The sequence below is a fragment of the Melozone crissalis genome, unplaced genomic scaffold (genome assembly GCF_028551555.1).
Source record: "Melozone crissalis strain CALT ecotype California unplaced genomic scaffold, PUWL_Pcris_2 ptg000004l_1, whole genome shotgun sequence".
In the NCBI taxonomy this organism is placed as follows: Eukaryota; Metazoa; Chordata; class Aves; order Passeriformes; family Passerellidae; genus Melozone; species Melozone crissalis.
Window position 1 is genome coordinate 30,102,236 of NW_026535782.1, and position 25,238 is coordinate 30,127,473.

Sequence of the window (25,238 nt, forward strand, 5' to 3'; positions counted from 1 at the left end):
GTGTTACAGTACTGGTGGATATTTGAAAAAAAAACATATACAAACTTCTACGAGTATTCAAAAATATTTCAACAGTTTATGTAGACAGAAAAGGTTGCCGTTTGCAGTTCTTTTCCTGTTTAGTTTTCTACGTGAAATAAGTGTAGATGAACTCCCTGCAGACAGTTAATTTTTACAGGCAGTAGTAACTCTTCAGAGGGCCAAGGCTCTGAAAAATAAGAACAAACAATTGAATGTATCAACATTTCTCTGAATTTATTTTGCTGTATGATAGTGCAGTGGAAGAGAAGCTGGGAGATTCATTGTTGTACAACTCAGAAGACAGAAAAATGTAGAAAGATTGACAGGCTGATTTGAATGTTTTCAGTTGTGAGCTGTTGGAGGCTTTTAGCTACAGTTGTGGGTAAATTTAACATCTGATAAAATGACAAATACATTATTAAGCAAAATATACTGCCAGTTTTTGTAAGTGACTAGTACTCTGGATAATCTTGGCTAAAGATTAAAGAGGTGATGAAGTAGTCTCTGAGGAAGTATATATATCATTACACGCAACTAAACATAGCTTCAAAACCAATCTGGATGACTGATAAATTCAGAAAATCATATGGGAGGAAGAAAAGGCTCAGTATGGGTTACATTTATTCTAATATGCAGTGGAGCCTCTGGAGTTTCAATTTTATGTATCATTGGATACACTTAACATGCATGTGACAATCTGTAATAACCTCAGTGATACAGAGGATTTCTAGTGCGGTTCATGGGATAGCCTACATATGTGTTAGGATGCATGAACAAGGAGACAGAAAAAGGAGCCATGCTTTGCCTTCAGATGTGTGTGCTACGCAATGGCTATTTTGCTGCATCTTGATGCCATTTCATTGCATGATGGAGATGTCTTAGTTTTGCTTTAAGCTTTCCCTTGAAGCAGGGTGTATTTTGAATATTAAAGGGTGATAGAAGCATGCATCTTTCAGTAATATTTCTTATTAATAATTGTCTCTTTGCTTCAAACAAAGAGCAAAGGAGTATTTGAAGTTGAATCTCACATGAAAATAAAATTCTCAGAGCCAGTTTCTGATCTCAAAATGCCTTAAACTCAGAGCAAAAGATGGACTTTGATTAAGTTGCTTCAATATGTATCTCTCTGAGTGCAGAATCTCACTAAAAAATACACAGTAACTAAATTTCTTTAAAATCTTGAGGAGTTCATAATACCAGACAATGATTTAATAGAAAAATATAAATATAACCAAGGATATATTACCCAAATTTTCAAAGTCCGCATATTTATTTCTGTGGATATGTGGTAAGTGGAAATGAGCAAGAGCTGGAGCACTATACTTACATTCTTTGTTCTTCAACAGAATTGTTTTCAAAGCAGACACCACCATTAATACACAGAATTTTTAGGTGTGCTTTCTAATAGCCTTATATAAATTAGTAAACAATGATTACCATTTAGAGGTTTTTTAGCCAGCTACAAGGAATATCTAGGCTCTGTGAGTTTGAACTTCAGTCTTTGTACAAAATTTCAATAAAATTTACTAAAAATACAGAGTCATCCAGAGTTCTGCAGAATCTTGTAATATACTTGTGTCATTTATTTAGACCATTAGCACAAGAATAAGTAAGCTAGTCCTTTCTTGATTTGTTGCTGATACCTGCAAATACCATGTATTTTTAAATATTTTTTGTTAACCAAGAGGATGTTACTGTAGATTACTGTGAGGAAAATTAGGTATTCCAAGGAGTTTTTTTGAGAATGCCATGTGTTTTCCTTAAGTAATGCAAACCTGTAACAGTTACTGATAGTCATGTTTTCAAGAAGTCTATATTTTTATTAATGGACTGTTTTAGTGGGAGGTTCTCAAGTGGGATATTGCACTATTCAGCTTTGCAGTGTTGGTGCTTTGCCCTGTCTGATATCATGTGGTTTTTTTATGCCTCCCAAACAACTGACATCAAAATTCATATGGGATTAAAATTTCTCTTCAAAGATTAACAGCAACAGTCAGAGTTGTGTTTGAGATTATCTAAACAGGTATCACTTAAATTCTTCCATTCTGCCAGAAAGTGATGCTTTATTTTCAAAAGTGGCTGTGAATATCCTATTTACAGTCCCCTGTGTGTCCCCTCGGAAGTTGACTGCAGTGTCCCACTGATGTAAGATTGAAGAAGATGTAATTTATTTGCCAGAAAGCTTGATAAGACAGATACAGTAGGAAGGTTTAAGAGACTGTATAATTGTTTGAAGTGCACCAGCTGCGACTTAAAATTGCTCATTCTTTTATTTAGACAGAATTGTAGGAGACTGAAAATTGTACCATTTTCCCAAGACCCTTAAACTTGTATTGAAATTGGCCTTAGAATTTAGCTGTCTTCCTAGTAGTGCTTAAATTTCAAGCACAGAACAGTAAACAGAAGTTTAGCACTTACTAGACTACAGTGCAAACGGGAGGAAAAAGGTACATTAATGACAAAAAAAGAAATCCTGCTGAATTTCAGTAGAAGAACATTGGGTTGTAACTGGATGCATATACTTCACATCAGCTTTATTTTATTAACTCCTCCAGTAACCACTGTAGGGGATTAGTAAGTCTCTTTCCCATGGCCAAGATACAGAATCTAAAGCTCTCAAATCCCAGGGCCTGTGTTGCTCAGGAATTGCTTACTGCCCAAAATGCTGAAAGTAGAGAAATTGCTGCAGAGAATTAGCTGACCACTCATCATCCCAAGCTACACTTCTATGTTGTGCATTGCTTAAATTTCCATTTTTCAGCTAAGTTTTTGTTTGATGATAGCAACATCTGGAAGATGTTTCAGCAGTGTCTGAATCGCAGTCTTGCAGAGATATTCTTTCAGTACTGGACTACAAATGCCAGTTTGGCACTTTTGTCCCTGCAGAGTAACAAACTGGCAACTTCAGCTACCTAGTATGTTGGTGTAGAGAAGATATTGCCAGACTCTTCTCTGAAATGCAGGGTGAAAGGATAAGAGGTAAAAGATGCAAGTTACAACAGCGGAGGTGCTGATTGAAAATTAAAAAATATGGGTTTAGTTTGAGGCGATGAAACACTTGGTGCAGGCTGTGGAGCAAAGTTATGGAATCTTTGTCCTTGGACATGTTCAGGATTCAGCAAATCAAGACTCTGAGCAACTTAATGTGACCAGACTCTCTTTAAGAAAGCCATTGGACCAGACGGCACCTAGAACATTTTTCTGTCTCAATTACTTTATGATACTGTAAGGACAAAAGTATTCAACAGGTAGGGCAGAAAAAGGATGTATCAGTGTAATAAATAAACATGTTACTGGTTACTAAAACTTTCTTCCCAACTCCTTTACTACATGGTGATCAACGCAATTGTTTTACTAGGTCATAGTCTCAAAGGTGAGCAGGAGGTTCAGAGCAGTGACAGATGGAAAAGAGGATATATCTGGTTGCATCTCTGGAAGTACAGTGACATTCAATTCCGGATGCCTATTCAGGATGTTTTTGTACAGGCTTAGGGAGAAAATTATACTACTCTTCAAGGATCCTACAACTATAACATGCGCAGGTTTTCTTGAAGCCATATTGATATCCTGTTTTAATGACCAGAAGCTACTTCTGTGTCACTGATTGTGGAGTTGAAACTAAGTTTACAGAAAAAAAAACATTCTGTCAGTTGATTAACAGATTATACTGCTAAACATTCTTTCTTCAATAAAGTGAGCACTCGAAGTCATACTGCAATGCTTTATTGATTCCTGTTATTTGCATTGCTGCTATGAAAATAAAGCAACAGTCACTCCCAAAGTTTTGCAATCATAGGTAGTGCTAAAGATTGCCACTCACCAGTTTTAGTTGTAACAAATACATGGTCTTTAGACACATCCTCCCATTTTTCCATTATAGATTTTCAAGTAATTGTGCAAGAAAAGTTTTCATTGTAGAGGTGTTAGTTGAGGAGATGGGAAGATGCATAATAAATGAAGAAATCATTGCAAACACATATTTGATTAATTCAGTCCTTTGACTTAAAAAGATGTTTTCCTTCTCTTTGATTGCTCTTTTTAAATATGTGAGAGAATAATCCCATTGCCTTCCTTCTCTTTTGTGAGGCTTAGCCAAATCAACTCTTTCTGGTTTTGTGTTTGTTGGGTTTTTTTTGGTTTTTTTGGTTTTTTTTTTTTATTCCAGAAGGAGAATATTCTTCCCCATGAGCATCCTAGTAGCCCTTCCTTGCATCTGTTCCCAATTTAACTCACAGTTCTCGAACATGGGTGATCGAACTGCTCATATTGCAGATGTGGTCCTGCCAGTCTGTTACACTGACAGTGATACACATTCAAGACAGCTGCATCTCAGGGAGCTGTTGGAAAAATGCCATCATTTTTATCTGATATCTTTTGGAATGTCAACTAAAAAGTAAACAAATCTTTGATGTTATCTATGTTTATCTAAGGTTGGCTATTTTTTTGAGACAGGAAATGACTGACTGTGTTAGAGACCATTTTTTAAGTAGTGTTTCAAACTCGGTTCTTAATTACGCTGTGCAGGCTCATTTTAATCAGAATGAATAAGCTTGTACAGATCTGACTGAAAGAAGGATTTGTCCCTTTAAGTGAGTCTGATACTCTTACAAATAGGTAGCATGTAACTCAGTGGGTTGGAGATAAATATAATCTTTGATTGCCATGATTGAATTAGAAACAGATTGTCCTGTTTTCATGAAGGTTGCCTAAATTAACCTCCACTGTAGATGCATAGCACTGGAAGAAATATCACTGGACTGGCTTTGACCAAACTGAAATGCTTTTCGCTTTTTCTGATATCAGGAGAGATGTAAGAATTTAATTCTCTTTAAGGCAGTGGGCTGTGAGTAGGTAGAGGATAGAGGATAATTCATTTGGGCCAGTATGCAAGGCTAATGAGAAGATCACTTAATTTGCTGTTTACTTGCTTTGAGCTTAATCTCCAGTCCTGCAGCAATCACTTGAGTTGTTCATAGGATTAATACATCCCACTGAAAGGCATTAAAGCCAGAAGCATAGAAGACAAACCTCACAATTTAATTTCCCATTTTTTATAAAAATTAGAAGAGGCATTTATATTCTTGGTCCAATGTGTCACAACCCACAATGGACCCACAGCAATGCAACTTGAAGTTTTAGGTACCTAGTGTGTACCTGGGTGCTTCTTGTTCCCCAAGAGCCCCAAAATCCTACATCAGCAAATAACCTGTTGTCTCAAGCTAGCAGAACCTTGGCTGCTGCAAAATCCATAGTCCTCCATGAGATTTCTGTTGTTTCCTCAGACAATTAAAATTTTAATGATTCAAAGCCCTTTGGGAAAGCAAGCAGGACTGTGGAGTTTCAGAATGTGTTCCCTGCAGAGGGATAGAGTGAGCTCTTTTTTTACTTAAAAGACTCTCCTCTCAAGCATCAAATGTAAAACTACATTCAAGGTTGGCAGGACATAGCTAACCTTGCAACATGTGCTGAGCTTGTGTTTCCAGTAGTGTGTGACAGACAAGAACCAAAAGTAGTTTTTTTCTCTGTTTCCAGCATCTCAAAAGTACAGAAATTAGTAAGAAAACATTGCATCTGATCAGGCATAATTTATATTTCTGTTTTTGAGCTGGATGATTCTAATCAGTAGATTCCACCATGTCAGTACTTGTGCTGCTCTTTGTGCAGATATCTGTTTCCTCATCTATTGTTATGATTTACTGAAAAAGTTCATTCAGCAAAAATCAAGAAGACATTAACTGGGCATTTATTTCATAAAATAAGTTGTAATGAAATTATTTTGAGAGATAAGTCACTTTTAATGTGTTTTATTTAGAAAATACAGATACATCACACAGTTAAATGTTTCTCTTTTAAGTTTAGTTGGTAATAGGAAACACTTTATGGTGAATTTTGAAAATTGAACTATAAATGTCACACTTTAAAATTAAGATATAAATATTTCACTAGTCTTTTAATAAATCAGAAGAGTGACTGTCATTCATGTCAGAAAAGCTGGAAGAGCTTAAGCTGTAAGTGAAGATCTTTTAAAATTTTATTTCAGAAACAGGCTCTTATATTTTTAGATGTGTTCTTTTACTGTATACAAATGGTGGTACATGTTGCTGTGTGATGACATCATAGTTCAGCAGTTCCAGGATAAAGTAGATTCTACAGCTGTTCTATAAGAGGCAATAATTGTGTGAGATATTTTTTATTATAATAAATAAAGTATGCTCATGTATTTCTTGCTATTTACTTTCATATAACAGAAAGTAACTGTATTCGGTGAGGAGTTACCATTATAATTTATCATTGATATTCACAGAAATATACCCTCAAAGCACATATGAGCTATTTAGTAGAGAGTTAATTGAAAAACTTGTATTATCCCATTCCCCAGGGTCTTCTAAGGGGCATTATCAAAAGAAGCTGCACATAGATTTAAATATCTGGGCCAAATTTCCAACCAGCCTTGCATAAGCTTTTTCCCACATGGCCTTTCTCATTTAATATTTCATCAATTACAAGTTTTTATTTCCTTTATGTATGTGCAGGGATGTGACTTAACCAATGTAAATGAATTCTGATTAGATCTGGTTGACAAATCCTTCAGAAAAACAGTGAGGAAAAAAAGGCTTCAAATCTCACAGAATTAACTACAACTTTTTTCTGCAGAGAGATAGAGAGAGAGAGCCTAGTTGCTTGTATATTTGTGTAGCTGGACTTTTAAACTAGCATAAGAATGTGACAAAAATTATATTTTCACCCTATAGTGATATGATTCTAGATGGAGCTGCAAGTAGCACTTTCTTCCATGAGCACATGAATGACAGATAATAATAATCAATCTTCTTGCTTCATTTCAGAACTCTCTCAGAAAATGACAGTACCTCTTTACCACCTGCTGACTCCTGTACCAGTCCTACTAAAATGGATTTGTCGTTTAGTAAGACTGCCAAACAGTGCCTAGAGGAGATATCTGGTGAGTAACAATGAGTCAGGAGAAGATTGTGAACTTCTTTATTTACATCTGTTTCATACTGGGAGCTTTGTGATTGGTTGAAATAATACTTCTGTCCTTCAGTCATGAGGGGTATTAAATACACAGAAAATTCATGTCATGCATGTTTAGTGATCAAAATCCACTGTTATCTATTTAAACTTGTTCCTTATGTTCAAATACCCTCTTTATCATTTTGCAAAAACTGCGCTTTGACAATCTAGGGTTTCAAGTAATTGTTACTTAATTTAACCATGCTGAATATTCCAAGAGGAGCAGTGGAAAGTCGATTTCAGAAAGTTTAACACTCTCATTTAATAACATCAAATTAAATCATAACATCAGAACTGGGACATAAATTGCATAATATACACATTTCTTTTATTGATGAATCTGTATTCAGAAAACAAGCAAGTCCTTACTGTTGTACCTGACGTATAAGCTGCTGCTAGAGCTAAGCTGCTAAGGGTTGTGTTACAAGGAATTCCTTGTAAACATGGATTAAGATCCTTACTAGGTTACAAAGCTGAAGGGATGGGATATTTTAGTCATATTGGAATAATTCCTTTGAATTCAACAGAACCATGCTGAGTTACATCAGCACTGGATCTGGCCATGACTCTGCCTATCCATGCAAAAAGCAAAGTGTGCCACATCTCACTTTCTCATCAGGACTGAACTGCACTGCGGGGTTGTGTACAAGTTGTTCCAAAGGGACTCTGCAAGAGCTGTTACTTGGAGGTTTAAGGGTTTATTTTTGCTGTTGCTTTGTTTTGTTTTTCATTAGCATCCTTAATATTATAATTTTACAAAAATTGAGGGTGATATCGTATCTCACTGGTTTAACTACAGTTTTGCCCTTTTACTACAAATTGTCAACATTTAAATGGATTTGTCATGAGTCTTGGTTCTTCTCACACAGATATAACTCACTTAAAGCACTAATCTGATACATCATTCTAAAATTATCTCTCCACCAGAAGGGTAATCAGATGCCCAAGGTTTATGGGGACTGTCTTGGCATTTAGCTGAGTTCTACTGAAATAGGTTTTGTCCTGGTTTTTCTCAGTCCCTTTGGAAGTCTTTGACATTTTTTATTTGCACAGCCAGGTTCTGTGATAAATATATCACTTCTTTGGAGGTAACGCATACCTGCTAAAATATAAAATTGTTTTTAATTACTTCAGAAATTGGACTCCTTGGTCTAATATATATAAAGAGTTTAATCGAAACACTTACCACAAATCAAGAGATGCTTCAAGGAATCATCCAGAGAGAAGCTAGAAAAACCCCAAACAATTCAATACCTGCTGAAATGATCAAACAGAATATCATGTCTGATGATCTTTTTACTGTTGTGAACAAAAACTAAACAGCATCAAAAAGAAAAATATGACATAAAGAAAACTAGTCACCAGAGATGTTCCTAGTCTGATTATTTAGACTCTAGCATTAGCCATTGATTGGCATAAAGCAGAACCATTGGAAAAATGTGGTCAGTGATTTGCTGTGCACATAGGGAAGCAGAGGTGTGTCACCTGTATTTAACTGTTAGCAGCAAAAAGAATAAATGGATCAAGTACTATATTTGCTGAGTAGTTAATTTCCTGCATGGATGAACTATCACCAAGTCATTGGTGGTTATGTTGTTAGATCTGCATGGATAAAAGCTCATGTGATAGTTGCTCAGAGGAATATTCCATGGTGGATTACCTATGAGAAAGGACAGTTCAATTTTTTACTTAAGAGCATCTTTATTCTGATATGATCAAGGGATTACACTAGTGTAGTAGCACAGAGATAGGAAGGTTAATTTCTGTGGTCTGGTCACTTATTTTCAGGGTATTAAGCAATGAATCCACTTTCTTTCATTTTGATATTACCTTTTTCCTGAAATTTTCAACTGTTGCTGTGGGTGGACATCATCTTTATATTATCTTGATATTCTTCTGAAACTCAGTAGCCACCATCCTAGCACATTATGTTTGTAAATGGTAAGGATCAGTAAGGATAATGCTGAAGAGTGAACATCTGTGGAAATCACTAAACAGTTTGGAGGAGTGTGTTCATGAAGTGTTGTCCCACCTGCATTGTGTTTCTGCTTAATTTATCATTATTATTTTTAAAGTGCCAAATATTTAGAACTAAGGCTCACATCCTCAGGACTAGAATATTTTGGCCAATATTGTTGTATAAACTGTTCCTCTATTTTCTGAATATTTACACATTCCTGTTTGTTATTGCTTCTTGGCTGAAGATTACTGCTCCCATAAGCAGCCAAGTTGGTCATATCAGAGCTCCTAACTCACTTCAGTATCAGCCAACTGAATCTAAACTGATGCTTTCAGCCTGTCTAGTTCAAGACTTCTCCATAATAAAGACAAAAGTTGAATGTAAAAAAAATAATCTTAAAATTATTTAGGAGTGGTTGGCCAGGCACCATTCTCCTGGTATAATTCAGGAATCAAGCCCAAGATAATTCCCTTGCTGTAGTGGTAAAAATTCATGGCTCTGCCTTCTGCGTCCAGCAAGGCAGTTCACATCTCTTTGCTACTGTCTAAACAGTGGTGATGGGAAAGTAGAAAGTAAAGCAAGAATCTGTAGAGGGAGTTTTCAGCTCTCTTCTCCTCTGTCTTCCTCCTCCAAGGGAGCTGGTTACCTTTAAAGCTTCTCCTGTCCTTCCAACTCAGATGTGGTGAAAGGTAAAGTCAGAGCTCAAGCCACGTGCTTCCTGCCCACTGCTTTGCAAGTGATTTCTTGGTTTTACCTGCACAGCCATGAGAAGACAATAGTGCTGGAAGGCAAGGGAGGTGAGGAGGCTGGTGTAGGCATATACTCAGAAGTGTGGCTTGTGGTTGTCCTGATAAACTGGACACCCTCTTTATTTTAATATTATCACCAATAATCTGTTGCTCTTGGTGAATATATACATGGCTTATGCCTAAAAGCAGTTCTGCATCTTGGTAGAGGTATTGTAAATCTGTTCCCATGTCTCTGGTGGGAATTTGTTCTAGATGTGATCTGAAGTGCTTCAGACTTTTTCCTACTTTTTTTTCCCCCCTTTGAATATTCCACAGCTCAGCCAGAACAGCCTCAAGTGTTTCCACAGTGCACATGGAGATCAGCACGAGAGTACACCTAGAGCAGCTTTTAGTCTTCCTGCACACCTTGAATCCCCTCTGTGTGCACAACTCCAGTGATACATGTACTCCCACTGAGTGAGCCCTGTTTGTAGGCATGAGACACCTGAGGAGTAGGTCTGGTATGTTCTGTGTGTGGTAGGCATATTGCTCATGTGGCACACAGGTGTGCAGACCTCTGTCCGGAAAATCCCAGACAGAATCCGAGTCCCTTAAGTAAGGAACAATTCTGCATTCAAGTATGAACACAATTTCTTGCATGTGCTTTATATAGTGTTTGCGTCAACAAGACTACTCAGTATCTATCCACTCAGTTTCCACAAAACTGGAATATATCTTTATAAACAGGATTATAATATGATAATGGCAATAATGGCTAATAAAGTAACTCAGGTTGGTTGTTGTTATTCACAATATGGCTGGGAACAAGTTGTTCAGACTTTCTTACCAACTATTTCTTCTTGAAGTAGCTGTGACATTTATCACCTTCTGCAGCAGGTTTATTGGAGAAGGATGTCAGCAAGTTAATTAGTTAATAATCCATTGTAAACTGTACATGTCAGTAAACTAAATATTATTTCATTAGATCAGTGATAACATTTGGCTTTCACAAGTGCTGGCATGTTCTCAGAGCTTAATGCAAAGTGTTTGATTAAGTAATTATTCATGAATTTATAAATATTGACTAATTATTTAAAATCTGATGAATGAAGCAGAAATGAAACAGTACTTTTAAAAGTTATAGGGCTATATCAATGGCAGGATTAGCATAAAAACATTCAAATTTAAATATTTTATGTTTATTGTGCTTAATTTTTTGTTCTCTGAAAGAAATAATTAATACACGCAGTAATAGTTTATTTTTTTTTCAAGTAAGCTTAGCTGAAGAGATTCATAATCTTATGCATTTCCATATCTATTACATAATTCATTTGTAGGGTTCTAAACCATCCACTGAGGCTTCAAAGAAAGTCTTATCTGACAGCAAAATTGCCCAAAGATTATTAGTTCTTAAAATAATTTTTATAATTCCTTTTAGGAAAGAGACTGTAAAAATAAAGTTGTATGTTACACTGACTGTGATAGAGGAAGTTCCCCAACATGTTCTTGATGTAAACATATTCCTGCTTGGTGGGTGGAGAGCACACTGAATTGCAAGGTAGTTGGGGAATAATGCTGTCATGACATTTGCTCTTCTCTACTCTCCTATACTTTCTTCTTACCATAGAAAGATGTATTTTTTGGTTACTATATCTCAGCATTTTAAAATGGAGAGCTGAGCTTTAGAAAGTTCTTTTTGAAGAAATAAACCTAAGAATTTTTCACATTGCAATTTTATGTTTTGGTAAATGACACCCTGCAGAGGGATGTGGTAAAGTACAAGGATAAATTCAGTGTTGTTTCTACTGAGTACTTGGTCTGAGATAAATAAGTATCCGTTGTATCTGGGGATGATCACCATGGCCTGTCAGCCATGTGAGGCAATGGGATTAATGGGAGAAAAGTTCATATGACTTTATAATTAAGAGATGTGGTAAAATGTCTGTACACAGGAAGGCTGAATGAAGGTTGTGTGATTAGCCTCAGTACCTCTGTAGAAAAGCAGTGCACTCACTGTGTTTTCAGTGTATTTTCAGAGTGAGGCAGATGAATGCTGCAGCTGCCAGCTACCCTCACATGGCTCTCACACAGTCCAGTGTCATTCCCTTTTCAGTATGATGCTCTGTGACCTGTGTGCTCTGAAGCTGGGCTGCAATGACCAGCTCAGCTGGGAGAAGAACAGGTCAGCAGAGACCCTGAGGCTCACTGGGTGGCCCAGGACACAGCTGTGTCACTGCCAGAGACCTGTCCAGCCTAGGCGGGTGTGGCACCTATTGACAGCACCCTATGGGAGGTTTGGTGTGGCTCATTGGGTGAACATTTTTCATCCCCTGCCAAAACTTTTTCTGCTCCCAGCTAGAAAGAGCACTGGCTGTACCTGTCCAGTTCTGGTAGCTTGTATCTGGTCTCATGTTGGAGCTGAGCGGCCCTGCTTCCCTAGCAGAGCAGTGCATGGCACAAGGGCTGTGCCCTGCCCACAAGGGTTCCTGAGGCCAGCGAAGCCCTGCAGTGCAGACTGCTGCATGTGACCAGACTGGGAGCCTGCATGGAGGCAGAGCCAGTCCACCTCTGCCTACAGCTTTCCATGGAGACAAGTCACTGCCTGCAGGTGTTGGGGCATGAGAGGGCAGGTGGAGAAGTTATTAATGGATTTGAAATATCAGGGAGAGATTGAGACTTGCTCTTTATGGCAGGAAAAGAGCCTGTTCTCTTGATTCCAAGACAATCACCAAGAGAAATTTGGCGTCACAGAGCCAAATGACAGAGTCACAGTCTGATTTGGTTTGGAAGAGACCCAGAAGGATCATCAAGTCCAGCTCTTAAGTGAATGGCCCACACAGGGATTGGATCCACAACCTTGCCATTATTAGCACTATGCCCTGACCAACTGAGCTAAAAATCATTATCTTTCCTGTTAATTCAAAATATAGCAATGGAGAATACTGTACCAATTTAAGTATAACTTAGGATATAAAACAAATTAATGCAAAAAAAAGTGAGACTGCCCTGCCCTTCTTTTTTTGAAATTCTCTATTGTCAATACCTCCCTACGAGGACTTTCTAGCAACCACAGCTTTTTCAGGCGTGTTGGACAGGCTGGGACAGCCACATGGTACTGTCAGTGCACACCAGCACAGGAGTGTGCAGGCAGTGCTCTGGTATTCTGTGACAGCACCAGCACCACAGCAGCTCCGAGACACCATTGGCATCCACACCACACCTGCTCTGCTGCAGGCAGGCACCAGCATGTTCACAAAACCCTTCCAAGAGCCCATATGTCACTGCAGCTGGCAGACCCTGGTGTAAACACAGCAGTCTTATCTTTTATTTCCATGCTGAAAAAGTGATAGGTGTTTAATATTTGGGACAGTTTTGTACTCAGGCAGACAGACCATTCATCTTGTCTGCCCTTTGACTGTGTGTTGTAGGTGGGGATGGGAGTGGTACCTCCTCTTGATATCTTCCTCAGAAATCCAGTGCTTTAATGTGGAAAACCACCATTACTTTAGACTTCTGATTTTTTTATCTGAGTTATTCCATGTTTCTGAGAGTTATTCCATGTTTCTGAGAGTTATCTAGGAAGAAATGTACCTTTCCTTTGAAATTTCTGAGAATTTTCCCCTGTGTATCTTCAATAACTGTAAATTGAACCAGTGAAGGCAAGAAATACACACTGAAGCTTCTGCTAACATCTGTTTATTCATATAGGAAATCTGTGAACAGCTTGTAATTCTTAGGGTGGCATTTTTAAAGGTTATTTTTCTGTCAAGGTTTCTCAGGTAGAGACTTGAGCATATTTTCACACTGACAAAAGCAGTTTATTTTTATACAGCAGTTTTATTATTTGTAGATTTCTATATAATGTTTTGTGAAATTAATTTCCCCTAGATAAAAAAGATTGTATCTAAAAAAATTATAATTAAATTCAGGTATTTCTTTGTTCATCTGTCCATTTCTGGGACTAATATCTTTTTCTTTGTGAGAAAAGACATACATTTTAGCATAAGTCTTCTTTCTCTCTGGACAATGAATTTAAAAATAGCATTCAAAATTGCTGAACTTAGTTCTGACACAATACTAATTTGCTTTATTAAAAAAATCACTCCTCCATTAATAGGTTTTCTTCAAAATAGTGTGAAACAATGATTTTTTACAGATTTTATAATTCTGTACTAGCCTCTGAATCTCAGAGAGGTGCAAACAGAGTAGCTTTCTAAGGAGAAAGAAATTAAATATTTCCTTTTATGAACCATTTTACCAGACAAATACTGTTGTGGTCCATGTCTTATGATATTAAATTATATTTTTTTATTTAGAGCAGAAATTGCAAGACTGAAGGTCCTTTTGCAAGTCTGCTTTTAGCTTCCTGCATAGGGAGTAACGGTGATATGGAAGAAATAGTTTTTCATCCTTACCTTTCGGGGAGAAAAATAGGATTTGACCGTGAGCTAGATCTGTTACTGTAGCATCCCATTCAGGTGAAGCTGTGTCTTGAAACCTGTGGCACTGTAAACTGGGCAGAGGCTTCTGTGTCTCCGGTTTAATTCACCAGGATGTTTGCTGCCATGGCAGCCAGCAGCATTCACTGCAGTAGCAGAGAAGAGTCATATATCTGGGAATGCAGGTTGAATACTAAAATGTAAGGAGGCTTGTGCTTCAGTGGTTAATTTTGGCTCTTTATTGAGCTCTGACGTGGAGGCTGTACTTGCAGCTCTGTGTCAGCCCATCTGAAGTGAAGAGCTGTGCACTAGGATCAGTCATGAGCTGGTGAGAGGGAGGGAAAAAGCCCGAGACAGTACTTGTGCCTACTTTGGATTTCAGAAGGCAGCAGCTGTAGAAAGAGATGCAGGCCCACCGCTCCGATGAGACTGGTGATTGGATGGAGAGGGGGAAACACAGTTGGCTTTTGGGATTACTTCTGTGCTGGAGCAGAGTGTTTGATCAACTCTCTTCTGCTTGAGAGAAATCGAAGTGAAAATGACTGTAAGTACTGCAGATTAATGTGACGGACGAGAAGTGGCTGAGCAGAGACAGCAGCGTAATTTTAAAGAAGATGACTGTGCCTGTCTAGTCCCTTGCAGTGTGCAGAGTGCATGTGGGAGCTGTGCTTTCACTGTGAGTGCAAGCGTGTGCTACCTGGGGTGTGCCGCGTGCGGCGATGCAGGGAGCACCGCCCACAGCTCCCGGGGGAATTCAGCTGCTGTCCATCTCAGAAATATGAAATCTAACTGAGGTGCAGCCCAGCCAGAAAGATGCAGCGATCTGCTGAACTGTCAGTGTTTAAAGGCACGGAGGTTAGAAGAGGGTGTGCTCGTCTTCAGAAGCAGAAGTCTCTAACCAATCTCACGCTCATCAGTGAGGGGGAGAAGAGGCGACACTCATACAGGGAGAACTGGTTTGGAAACGCCTCCAAGTCCAGCCAGAGTTACCAACAGCGGCATGCAGAAGCTGGGTGCAGAGGCTCCTTGTCCAAGGCATTCTCACAGTCAGTGCACTCGCTCTGCCACTCTGGATTGACCACAAACCAGGCATTTCAGGGGATGCCACCTGCTGGAAGCAGGACATCCCAGAGGTCAGGAGACCGGTGTACAGGTGAAGGCTTTCAGACTGACAATGAGGAGAGCAAAAAATCCGATGATGAAAATGCGTCCTGCACATCCCATTTCCCCAGCAGGACCTGGGCAGAGGAGGAGGAGGAAGGGTGCTTGCGTGAAGGGACTGCACATCTGGATGAAGATGTCATAATAACAATGCTGGGTGACCTAGAACAGGTCCTTTATACTGATATTTTAGGTAAGTTAACTTTGGCTTGTCATCAGGAAGGGCAGGAGGAGACCCAAGTGTTAGCACATATCTGCACAGAGCAGATTTTTGATCTTGACAGTGATTTCCCAAGACAGAACTGGGTTTATTTGCAGTAGTATGCAAAAATAGGTTCTAGCCATTTCTTCTTTGTTTCCTTCCTGTGACATCTTAAGACTGTGTGAAATGAAGACAAATGTCTAAATTGCTTGTGATGGGTGCAGGGGCAGCAGCAGCCTGTGAATAACTGAACATAGCTTAGCTTTTTGAAAAATAAGATGAAATATTTAAGTGCTATTAGTTTATTGTTAAATAAATCCATTTTAATGATATTTTTTCTCATTAATTTGAAATTGATATCTTGAATCCAAGTTTTGGGTGGGACAAAGCACATCTCGGCCTTCCTACAAACTGACCCTCCAGTGTTTCTTCCCCCTTCTCTAGCCCCCCTGCAGATAACTGCACCCCTGCATGTGGAATTGTGAGTGCCAGGGTTTCAGTGTAGTTCAAATAGCCACTTTTGTTATATCTGTGCACACCAGTGAGTATTTGAAGTCCACAGCCATAGGTGCTTCAAAGGCTGCTGTGTTACTTTTCATCTCTCAGCCCTTTAAGAGTGCTCAAAGTGTTCATTTCCAAAGCTTTGTTCTTCAGTCTTCAGTTAAATGGTTGAAGTAGCTGCTTGCTTTTAAAAGGTTATATGCCATGTGTCTAGCCTGGAGCTTCTTGCTGGTAGATATGTTAGCCCTGATTGTGTTTAAACATTAAGGACAAAATTTTTGCTGTGTATATAGTGTAAAAAGCTGTTACCTCAAAACAAGAAAGAAATAAGAATTCGCTTTGTGTGCATACCATTTATTATTAGACTGTACCAGTAGGTTAAAAGGGCTTCTGCTAGAGATCAAAAGCTTGCTAGCACAGAAGACTGAGCTTTAATGTGCCTCTGCTCCTATTCAGCTGTTTGCCACTGACAAATCCCTGCTCTCTTGTAAGCCTCAGTTTCCCTGCTTGCAGGGTAAAACTGGTACTTTTCTTTCTGAATTAATATCTCATAGTGGACAATTCTCTGGGGAAACGTTTCTTATTTGTAAATCCTTTCATGCAAATCAGACAATTGATGGAATTGTTACACTCCCATTTGCTTTGGGCTGTGATTACATGTGCAGAAGAACAGAAATTATTATGAACACTATTATTGAATGTGAAATTATGAGGGAGCTTCAGAAATGTGAATGTAAAAGACTGACCTGGGTATCTAGTGGTTTCTGTAAAATGTCTATTTTGATTTCCTGTGAATGTATCACACAGTGTAAGAAATCAATGTATTTTCCAGAAATTTACTGAGGGAATAATGATTCACTGTTTATAGGCGAAAAAATTGGGGACAGTCTTTTGGAATATTCATGTTTATAAATGATGAAGCTACAAATGATTGGATAAAATGGCCTCTCTTGTGAGAGGAACAGAATTTTGACAGAAAGTTTCAGGCTTCAGTTTTAGTCTTATCCCAGTTTCCCCATGTGTGAGACAGAATGATTTTTTCTCAGTGTATAAACCAGAATCCCTTGAGATAACAAGACTGGGAGCTTTTCTGATATGTTAGGTCCTGCAAATATGGCCAGACTCTGTGATGACTGTGCCATATTATAAGGAACAAGGTACCAGGAGGAGTCTGGGATGCCTTTGAACCAGTCCTGATGCAATAAGCACCAAAGTGTCTCCACTAGCATACACAATGTAGCTAGTTTTCTGAAAAATTAACATCTACATCATCCCTATGGTCCTCTTTACAGAAGGAGGCTTGATGTGCATGGGGAGTCAGTGCTATCATGAAAACATAGGATCTTGTACTCAGTACAGAATATTTCTTCACTGTCAACTATTTATACTTTCTGACTTGTTCATCCATGGTACAGCAGGATTCTAGTGACATTTAGAGAATAATGGAAAGAAAAAAGAATTATTTCTTTCAAACCACTCTAGCAGTTAGTGGGAGATTTTATTAAAGTAGTACTATGTTGTATTTTAGTATAATAAAACTTCAGTTTTAACTTTTTTTTTTTTTAAACTGGTGGAAATTATCTGCTGTGTCACTGAGAGATGAAAAGACATTAGATCTCAAGTTTTTCACCTCTGCAGGATAGAATAACCAAATTTTATGGTATAATTTGTCTGAAAGCGAAGTATTCTTTACTGTGAAAATATATTTTGGCAGCTTGCCATATATGTACCTTTTTTATTTAATGTGTTGCAATTATACCTCAAGGCTTTGTTATGCCATTTACTGTGCAATACATATTTAAAAAGACAGCTGCTGTCATTTTTGCTGCAAGAATTTGCAATGTTAACATACAGCAAAGGACAACTGACAAGGATAAACAAGGAAGGAAAAGGGCAACGTCACTCTAAAATATGAATTGTACTCAGTTCCTCAAATAAATATAAAGGTAAAGTATTGCTTTGCCTTTAATTCTGCCTGCAAAGACCCCAGAATTTGTCTTTCTGTGTAAATAGAAGATTTTCTTATACCAACAAGCTACTCTTTTACCTCTGGTTCAAGGCAGGGCAAGGTCTTCCTTATATAGGTATTATGGCAGGAAAATAATGTGCTCTTGGAAGTCAATTTGAATGCATTTGGCAGAGGGGGGAAGGCAAAGGGCAGTGGCTGAGGAACTGAGTGCACCACGGACAGCTGGCTGGAGGCAGGCATGGACAGTGTGCCTGGAAATTGTCTGGGCTTTAAAAAAGCAGTCTGAGTCTAACAGGATGTAAATGTCTTCAGCCTGGCCTGGCCATGAGCCCTCCTGCCTCATAGGAAGCTCCATGGTGGTACAGAAACTTCTGCAAAGAGCTGCTGGGATCCATGAGTGCGTTGATTGCCAGTGCTTTAGCGAACACATGTAGCTTGAAACACAGGAACAGTTGTAAATAATTTCAGTGCAGGCATTTGTCTCCTGCAGGACACTATATGTAAAAATGTACACAGTAGTTTATTTTGTGAAACTGAATATTGTGAACAGACATGGCCTTGGGGTGTGGCTTGAGAAGACAGAGTTTGGCAGCAGTGCAGGACCTGTATCCCCACTGCATTTTTCCATCCTGTCCACATGTTGATCCCACTGTCAGTTCATGGCGCCAAACCAGACATTTATAGACATTAGCATCATTAAAGCACTGAAGAATTTTTTGTGAGTGATAAAATAAGCAAACATAATTTCCCAAAGGACTGTTTGTCTGGAGCAAAGAGGACAGAAGACACAACCAGGGCAGGGTAGATGGGAAAACCTCAAAATTGTATTGCTGTGAAAGCTGGTTTGACATTAAGCCACAACTGCAGGTAATGTTGGCTAGTTAAATGCATTGTTTGCCTGTTGAGGAGGAATTAAAGTTTATATGGAATTTATATTAAATAATTTATTTCCATATAATGTCAGGAGTTGAGACTTTTCTTAGCAGCCTACAGAGTGTTTGGGGAATAGGACCTGACTGCCGAAGGCCTGTGAGGTATGATGTGAAATTTGTAATTGATAGAGTCAAAAAGGAATTATTTGCACTTCAAGTTCAGCATTTTACATGTAACTCTAATACATGTAAAATACATCTAACTCTAATACATAACTCTAATGGCTTCTTGCCCGCTTTTTTACAAGAAACAGGTACAGGACATGATCAGAAGTAGAACACTAGCCTTGAAAAAATCAGAGATTTTTGTCATAGAACTTCTTTTGGAATTCTCTTGTTGTTCAAAAGTAAAATGAATTAAACTGCCTTGATCTATGAATTTCCTAGAAAACCTGCATTTCTGGGTTTTTGTATATGACCACTGGAGGCTTCTTTGAAGTTTATGATGTTTCTCTTTTGTAACATATCATATATAACTTCTCTTTTAAATTTGTTTTTAATTGTATGAAGTAAACATTGTTCTGGATGTTACAGGTGAAGTTCTGAAAGCTTCATTATCTGAGATATGAGACTAGCTTTTCACAATGGATCCTGAAGGCTGTTGAAAAGTCTAATTGTATAAATGATGTGTGTGCTTAGGGTGTTCCAATTTGTATCCCAAGAAGCATATTTTTTTCTATCCCATATGAAGAATAATGTCCCTCTTCAGAAAAGCATTACAGTCTAGGAAAGATGCTTTATTAAGTGCCTTACTTAAGAAGTACATTGAAAGCCTCTGTTAATGTTAAGTGAATGCTGAAGAGTTGTTCTAAGAGTCATCCCAGTTTTTACTGGGATGACAGATCACAGATTTACAGTGGCTTTTTTTCCTACTGAGTTTTGTAAAATGTCAAGGACTAAAAAGGGACTTTATAAGGTATCAAGTGGTCTGGGGCTGCATCCTGCCTTGATTAAAGAGGATAAAAATCCCAACACTGTAAATCAGAGTTTCATTGATAGCTTTGGGCCTGCCTTAACAGACAGGTGGGGTTTTTTATATACTACATGTTATTTATGAGCGTATATGTGTTTTATCAATGAAAGGATGAAGTTTTATTTTTTGAAATATTAAAAGATATTTACAATCATATGTGTGCATTCTTGTGCACTTTATTCAACCTTAATAACACACATGCTTAAGTCTATGCTGGTTTTACTGTTTTCCTCCAGGGGAAGACCCTGAAACAAGAAGAATGAGAACCGTCAAGAACATTGCAGACCTGAGACAGAATTTGGAAGAAACCATGTCCAGCCTTAGAGGGACCCAGATAAGCCACAGGTATACTGGTTTTGTGTAGACTACTAAAAATATGGACCATGGGAGAGTATTACTAGTTGCTGAATTAATGAGAGATTTGCAAGGGAAGATTAGCTATGACACTAAACTGCCTTAGCAACTTACATGTGACTTTAATATACTATATTGTCAGAATGTCTTATACAATCATTCATAAAGACAGTTATTGTTTCATACACATTTATTTAGAAGCTGATAAAATTTATTTTAGTTAATTTTATAAGTAGATGTTGGGGTTGAGATCAACTGCAAGGAAAACTCTAAATGTAAAAAAGACATATGTCAGCAATAAGAAAAAGACACACTGGTGTAGTGTTACAGTTTTGAGCTCTCCAGGTGTTTTTTTCCTCTCTTTCCCTTTTCTTCCTACATGAGCTCCCTTTTAATTTGGTTACAGATAAACCACTGCCTTCTGATTGGTCCCTGGGGTCTCTGCTAATTTTGTAACGCACAAAACATGTCTCAGGCATTCCATGCATGTGATTATGTTCAGTGACACACTCATGTAGTGGATTTTCCACCAAAATAGTTTTACCACAGCACCTTAAATCACATACACAGATTAGTGAAACCTCTAGGGTCAATATTCTCTTGTCCTAATCTTGGTTAAGATACTGGGTGTTTGGCACCATTCCCACAAATAGAGGTTATAAAATCATGGAAGCATTAAATTGTTTCATTTGGAAAAGACCTATAAGATCACCAAGTCCAACCATCAGCCCAGCACTGCCAAGTCCACCCTGTCCCAAAGTGCCGCATCTACAAGTCTTGTAGATACTTCCTGTAACGATGACCCCTTCCCTGGGCAGCCTGTTCCAGTGCTTGGCCACCCTATCCATGAAGAAACTTTTCCTCATATCTGCTGCAAACCTCCCCTGTTAAACCTTGAGGCCCTTTCCTCTTGTCCTATCACTTGTTATCTAGGGGAAGATGCCAATCCCCGTGTGACTGCAGCCTCCTTTCAGGCAGTTGTAGAGAGTGATAAGGTCTCCCCTGAGCCTCCTTTTCTCCAGGCCACTCCCTGAGCCACTCCTCATCACACTTGTGCTCCAGACTGTTCACCACCTCCGCTGCCCTCCTCTGGACATGTTCCAGCACCACAATGTCTTTCTTGTACTGAGGAGCCCAGAACCGGACACAGGATTTGAGCTGCAGCCTCACCAGTGCCAAGTAGAGGAGGGTAACAATTTCCCTGCTCCTGCTGGCCGCACTATTGCTGATCCAGGCCTGGATGCCATTGGCCTTCTTGGCCGTCTGGGCACAGCTGGCTCATGTTCAGCCACTGTCAGCAGCACCCAAGTTCTTTTATTGCTGGGCTGCTTTCCAGCAACTCTGTCCCCAGCCTGTAGCACTGTGTGGGGTTTTTGGGACCCAAGAGTAGGACCTGGTTCTTGGCCTTGTTGAACCTCTCACAATCGGCCTCAACCTATTGATCCAGCCTGTCCAGACCCCTCTGCAGAGCCTTCCTGCCCTCCAGCAGATGAAGACTCTTGCCCAACTTTCAATCATCAGCAAAGTGACTAAGGGGGCACTCAATCCCCTCATCCAGGTCATTTGTAAAGATACTAAATAGGACTGGCCTCAGTGCTGAGGGCATATGCAGGCATATGTGTGCAAATGGTGGAAGCACATACATACAGAGAGTTTTTAAAAACAAATTACTTTCCTCCAGCCTTCACTTTTCTTGATTTCTCAGAAACATGGAAGGCACAGTTCACTGACTTCTTCATTCTGTTTGGCAGCACATTGGAGACAACTTTTGACAGCACTGTGACAACTGAGGTGAATGGGAGAAGCATACCAAGCCTATCCAGCCGATCGAGCGCCATGACTTGGAGGCTGGGGCAGGCCAGCCCTCGGCTGCAGGCGGGAGATGCTCCGTCCTTGGGTGCTGGTTATCCTCGCAGCAGCGCCAGCCGCTTCATCCACACAGACCCCTCTCGGTTCATGTACACCACCCCGCTCCGCCGAGCTGCTGTCTCTCGCCTTGGAAACATCTCTCAGATTGACATGAGTGAGAAGGGAACTGCCGATTTGGACATATCCTCTGAAGCTGATGTTGGTGGCTACATGAGTGATGGGGACATTCTTGGGAAAAGCCTGAGGACTGATGACATCAACAGTGGGTAAGCGGCACTTTTTACCCATATGAGCTAATGCATGATTGGTAGGACTAGGAGGATTTTTCTTAAAATTTTGGCACACAAGCAGAAGTTGCATTATAGTTGTAAAATTTAAATATACATATCAAAAAAATAAACCTCTAATCTGCCAGTGATACTCTCAGCTGCCTTCAAATTCTGTTCTTCTCCTTTAACATCAAAATTACTTTGCTGTGAACTTTGAATTTCAATATTACTTACTGGAAAATTCTGGTTGTCCTGTGAGCCATCAGTTTGCATTGCTTTCCCTGGGGTAAGTCTTCTTTTGGTATTTTTATGTTTTGTTTGAGATGGTATGTATGACATTGGATGCAGCTGATGAAAAGTAGTTGTTGACAGCACTGACTTTCTGTTTCCACTTCAGATATTGTCTAGCATAGTCATTGTAATGGGCTTTTATTGTAGGTTTTCAGCTGTGCATATCATTTGAGCAGCAGCAATATCTTTTCATTAAAGACTAGACCAGTTACTCTTTTAGTGTATCCAGGAGGAAGAATCACAATTTTTATTTTTGTTTGCTCTATCAATTGGGGTACTGCAGCTTGAGGTGCTGCATTCGTGTGTTTTAAATTCAACAATTCTTATCGCGATCTAGGAACACAAGTCACTTCAGTCCTGTGTGTGTTAGACATCCTAGAACATCTTTAAAAAAGAACAGCCATGTTACAGTTTTACTCATACTTAAATTACTATTCACTGCTGCTTTTGGCACCTCAAGGCTGCTTGCTGACTGATGTAACACTATGTTAAATAGAAGTTCCATGGAGTACCTGGTCATGTCACACCACACTGCTTCACTCTATAATTTTAGAATTCTTGCTGTCAATCTAATCTCTTAGTTTGAAGCATGGTTATGATTAGAGAATAGTGGGGGATGAAATTGAGTATGATACATTCCTAAAGGGAAATCTAAGTCTGTGATTAAAGCTCTCTCTGGAGTTGTGTCTCATCTCAAGCACCATCCAAGGATAGATCTCTAGAAAAAACATCATTTTAAAGAAAGCAATTCCTGTATCTCCCTGGTCTACTTTTTCAGTGACCTGTGTATACAGTGCTGCTGACAACATTGTCCACAACACATCATTAATGACTGTCAAGTAGGATGCCATATTTCTGTGTGCTAGAAAAGAGAAAATACATATGGAAAATATGATACTTTAATGTCTGAGGACCTCTTATCATAAAGGAAATATTAATGCTGGCTTCAACAGATTCATGGTTTTATTCAAAATTTTAAAAAAGGGAATCCTTTGCAGTGCCTCATGAGTTTTATTAATTAGCTTATCACATTAAAGGGTGAATATAGTCATCTTATGTGAATTTTCTTTGAATCTGTGATAAGGATAACTCAATAGATAGTAAGTTGCTCTGTGCTCAGTTAACATTTTTAGGTGCAGTAAATGTTAAAAACAAGTTGATATGCTCTGAAATTTCAGGATTCACTGAGGCATGTAAAGTCTTATCTCCTCTATGCCTCTTCCATTATCAGTTTAATTACTTTAATCACTTGGGGAAAAGAATGCAGCAGTAATTAGAAATTAGTGCGAGGAAAGCCTGTTGCACTTGTCAAGTCTATCCTTACTTATATGGGAAAAAAAATGCATTTAGTCTGGATTGCATTCAAGCCACAGCTAAATTTAATATGCAGTTCTAGAGCTGTGGAACCTACTGGATAATTCACAGCTAGCTAAATAATCTGTCAAAAAAGTCTGAATTTTGTCTTTAATAAAAGATGAATATAATATGTAAATGTGACTGTTAATTGACCTTTGCAAACAAATGTGAAGTTACCTCTAAACTCCAGATTCCAAGGCTTCAGAAACACACTGCCAAACTTCTGGCTGAATCTCACCCATGCTTTAAACACCTCAGAGTTTTGTTGAAAATAATCAAAGGGATCATTTGTGTTTTAATGCACTTGAGGCTGCCTTCACCCATACTGCCACCCAGGACATGCTGCCTTCTCAGACTGGAGCGACCACACAGGGCTCCACTGCTGCAGCTTTGCTCTCAAGGCCTGCACCTGTTCAGCCACCCCCAAGCACGTTTATGGAGGCACAGGCAGGAGCTCCCAGGCTGCTGAATTGGCCCTCAGGTCTCTGTCACAGATGATTTCAATTAAATCTGCTCCCAGAAGGAACCACAGGGGGAGGGCCAACAGAACAGCTGGAGTAGCAGCAGTGTGTGTGCGTGCCTTGGTTTGTGCCTGGGATTCTGTGTAATTACTAAAGTGGAATGTTTGTGTGCTTGCATACATGCTTACACTGAAAGGTGCATTTGTGTGGCACCATTTCATGGCTCAAGGAGAGCTTGTGTTAAAGACTGAATCAGGAGTACACTCTGGGAGATCATTTTGGCCATACACCTAACATTGGGACTACACCTGTTTCAGTAAGTCTGTACTTTATTTTGAGTAGGTTCAGTGAGGTACAGGATTTTTTTCTGAATATTTGTGCTTCTATGTTCAGTGCCATACATGTGCATGGTCCTTCAAAAATAAATTTATGCTAACTTTGTTGGTAAATTAAAGTTATCAGAAAATACAAAAGGGAAACAGAAGGAACAAGAGCCTTAGAGGGAGGACAGTTTAACAAAAGGTCCTTTGGGAACGTAATGGAGAGGTCCTGTGGGTAAGACAGGCTGATGATGCTGCTCCATTATAAGGGCCAAGACATCTCAGACAGACAACCAAACTGTAGGTAGACATTCAAGAAATTATTGGTGGTACTTTTAATTCATAAACTTTTAGTGGTTCTCTAGTGAGTAAACAACCCTATACTCACTGTTTCATTCAT

General features: G+C 39.0%; 1 protein-coding gene across 8 annotated transcripts in view; it reads left to right on the top strand.

Annotated features, from left to right (window-relative positions):
* Positions 1 to 25,238, top strand: part of NAV3 (neuron navigator 3) — a 507,738-nt gene that overhangs the window by 379,841 nt on the left and 102,659 nt on the right. For all 8 annotated transcript variants that reach the window (XM_054271027.1, XM_054271063.1, XM_054271035.1 and 5 more), the window contains 3 exons: positions 6,867 to 6,982; positions 20,155 to 20,263; positions 22,024 to 22,407. In XM_054271027.1, coding sequence (XP_054127002.1) covers positions 6,867 to 6,982; positions 20,155 to 20,263; positions 22,024 to 22,407 — 609 coding nt within the window. The remainder of the gene's footprint in view (positions 1 to 6,866; positions 6,983 to 20,154; positions 20,264 to 22,023; positions 22,408 to 25,238) is intronic.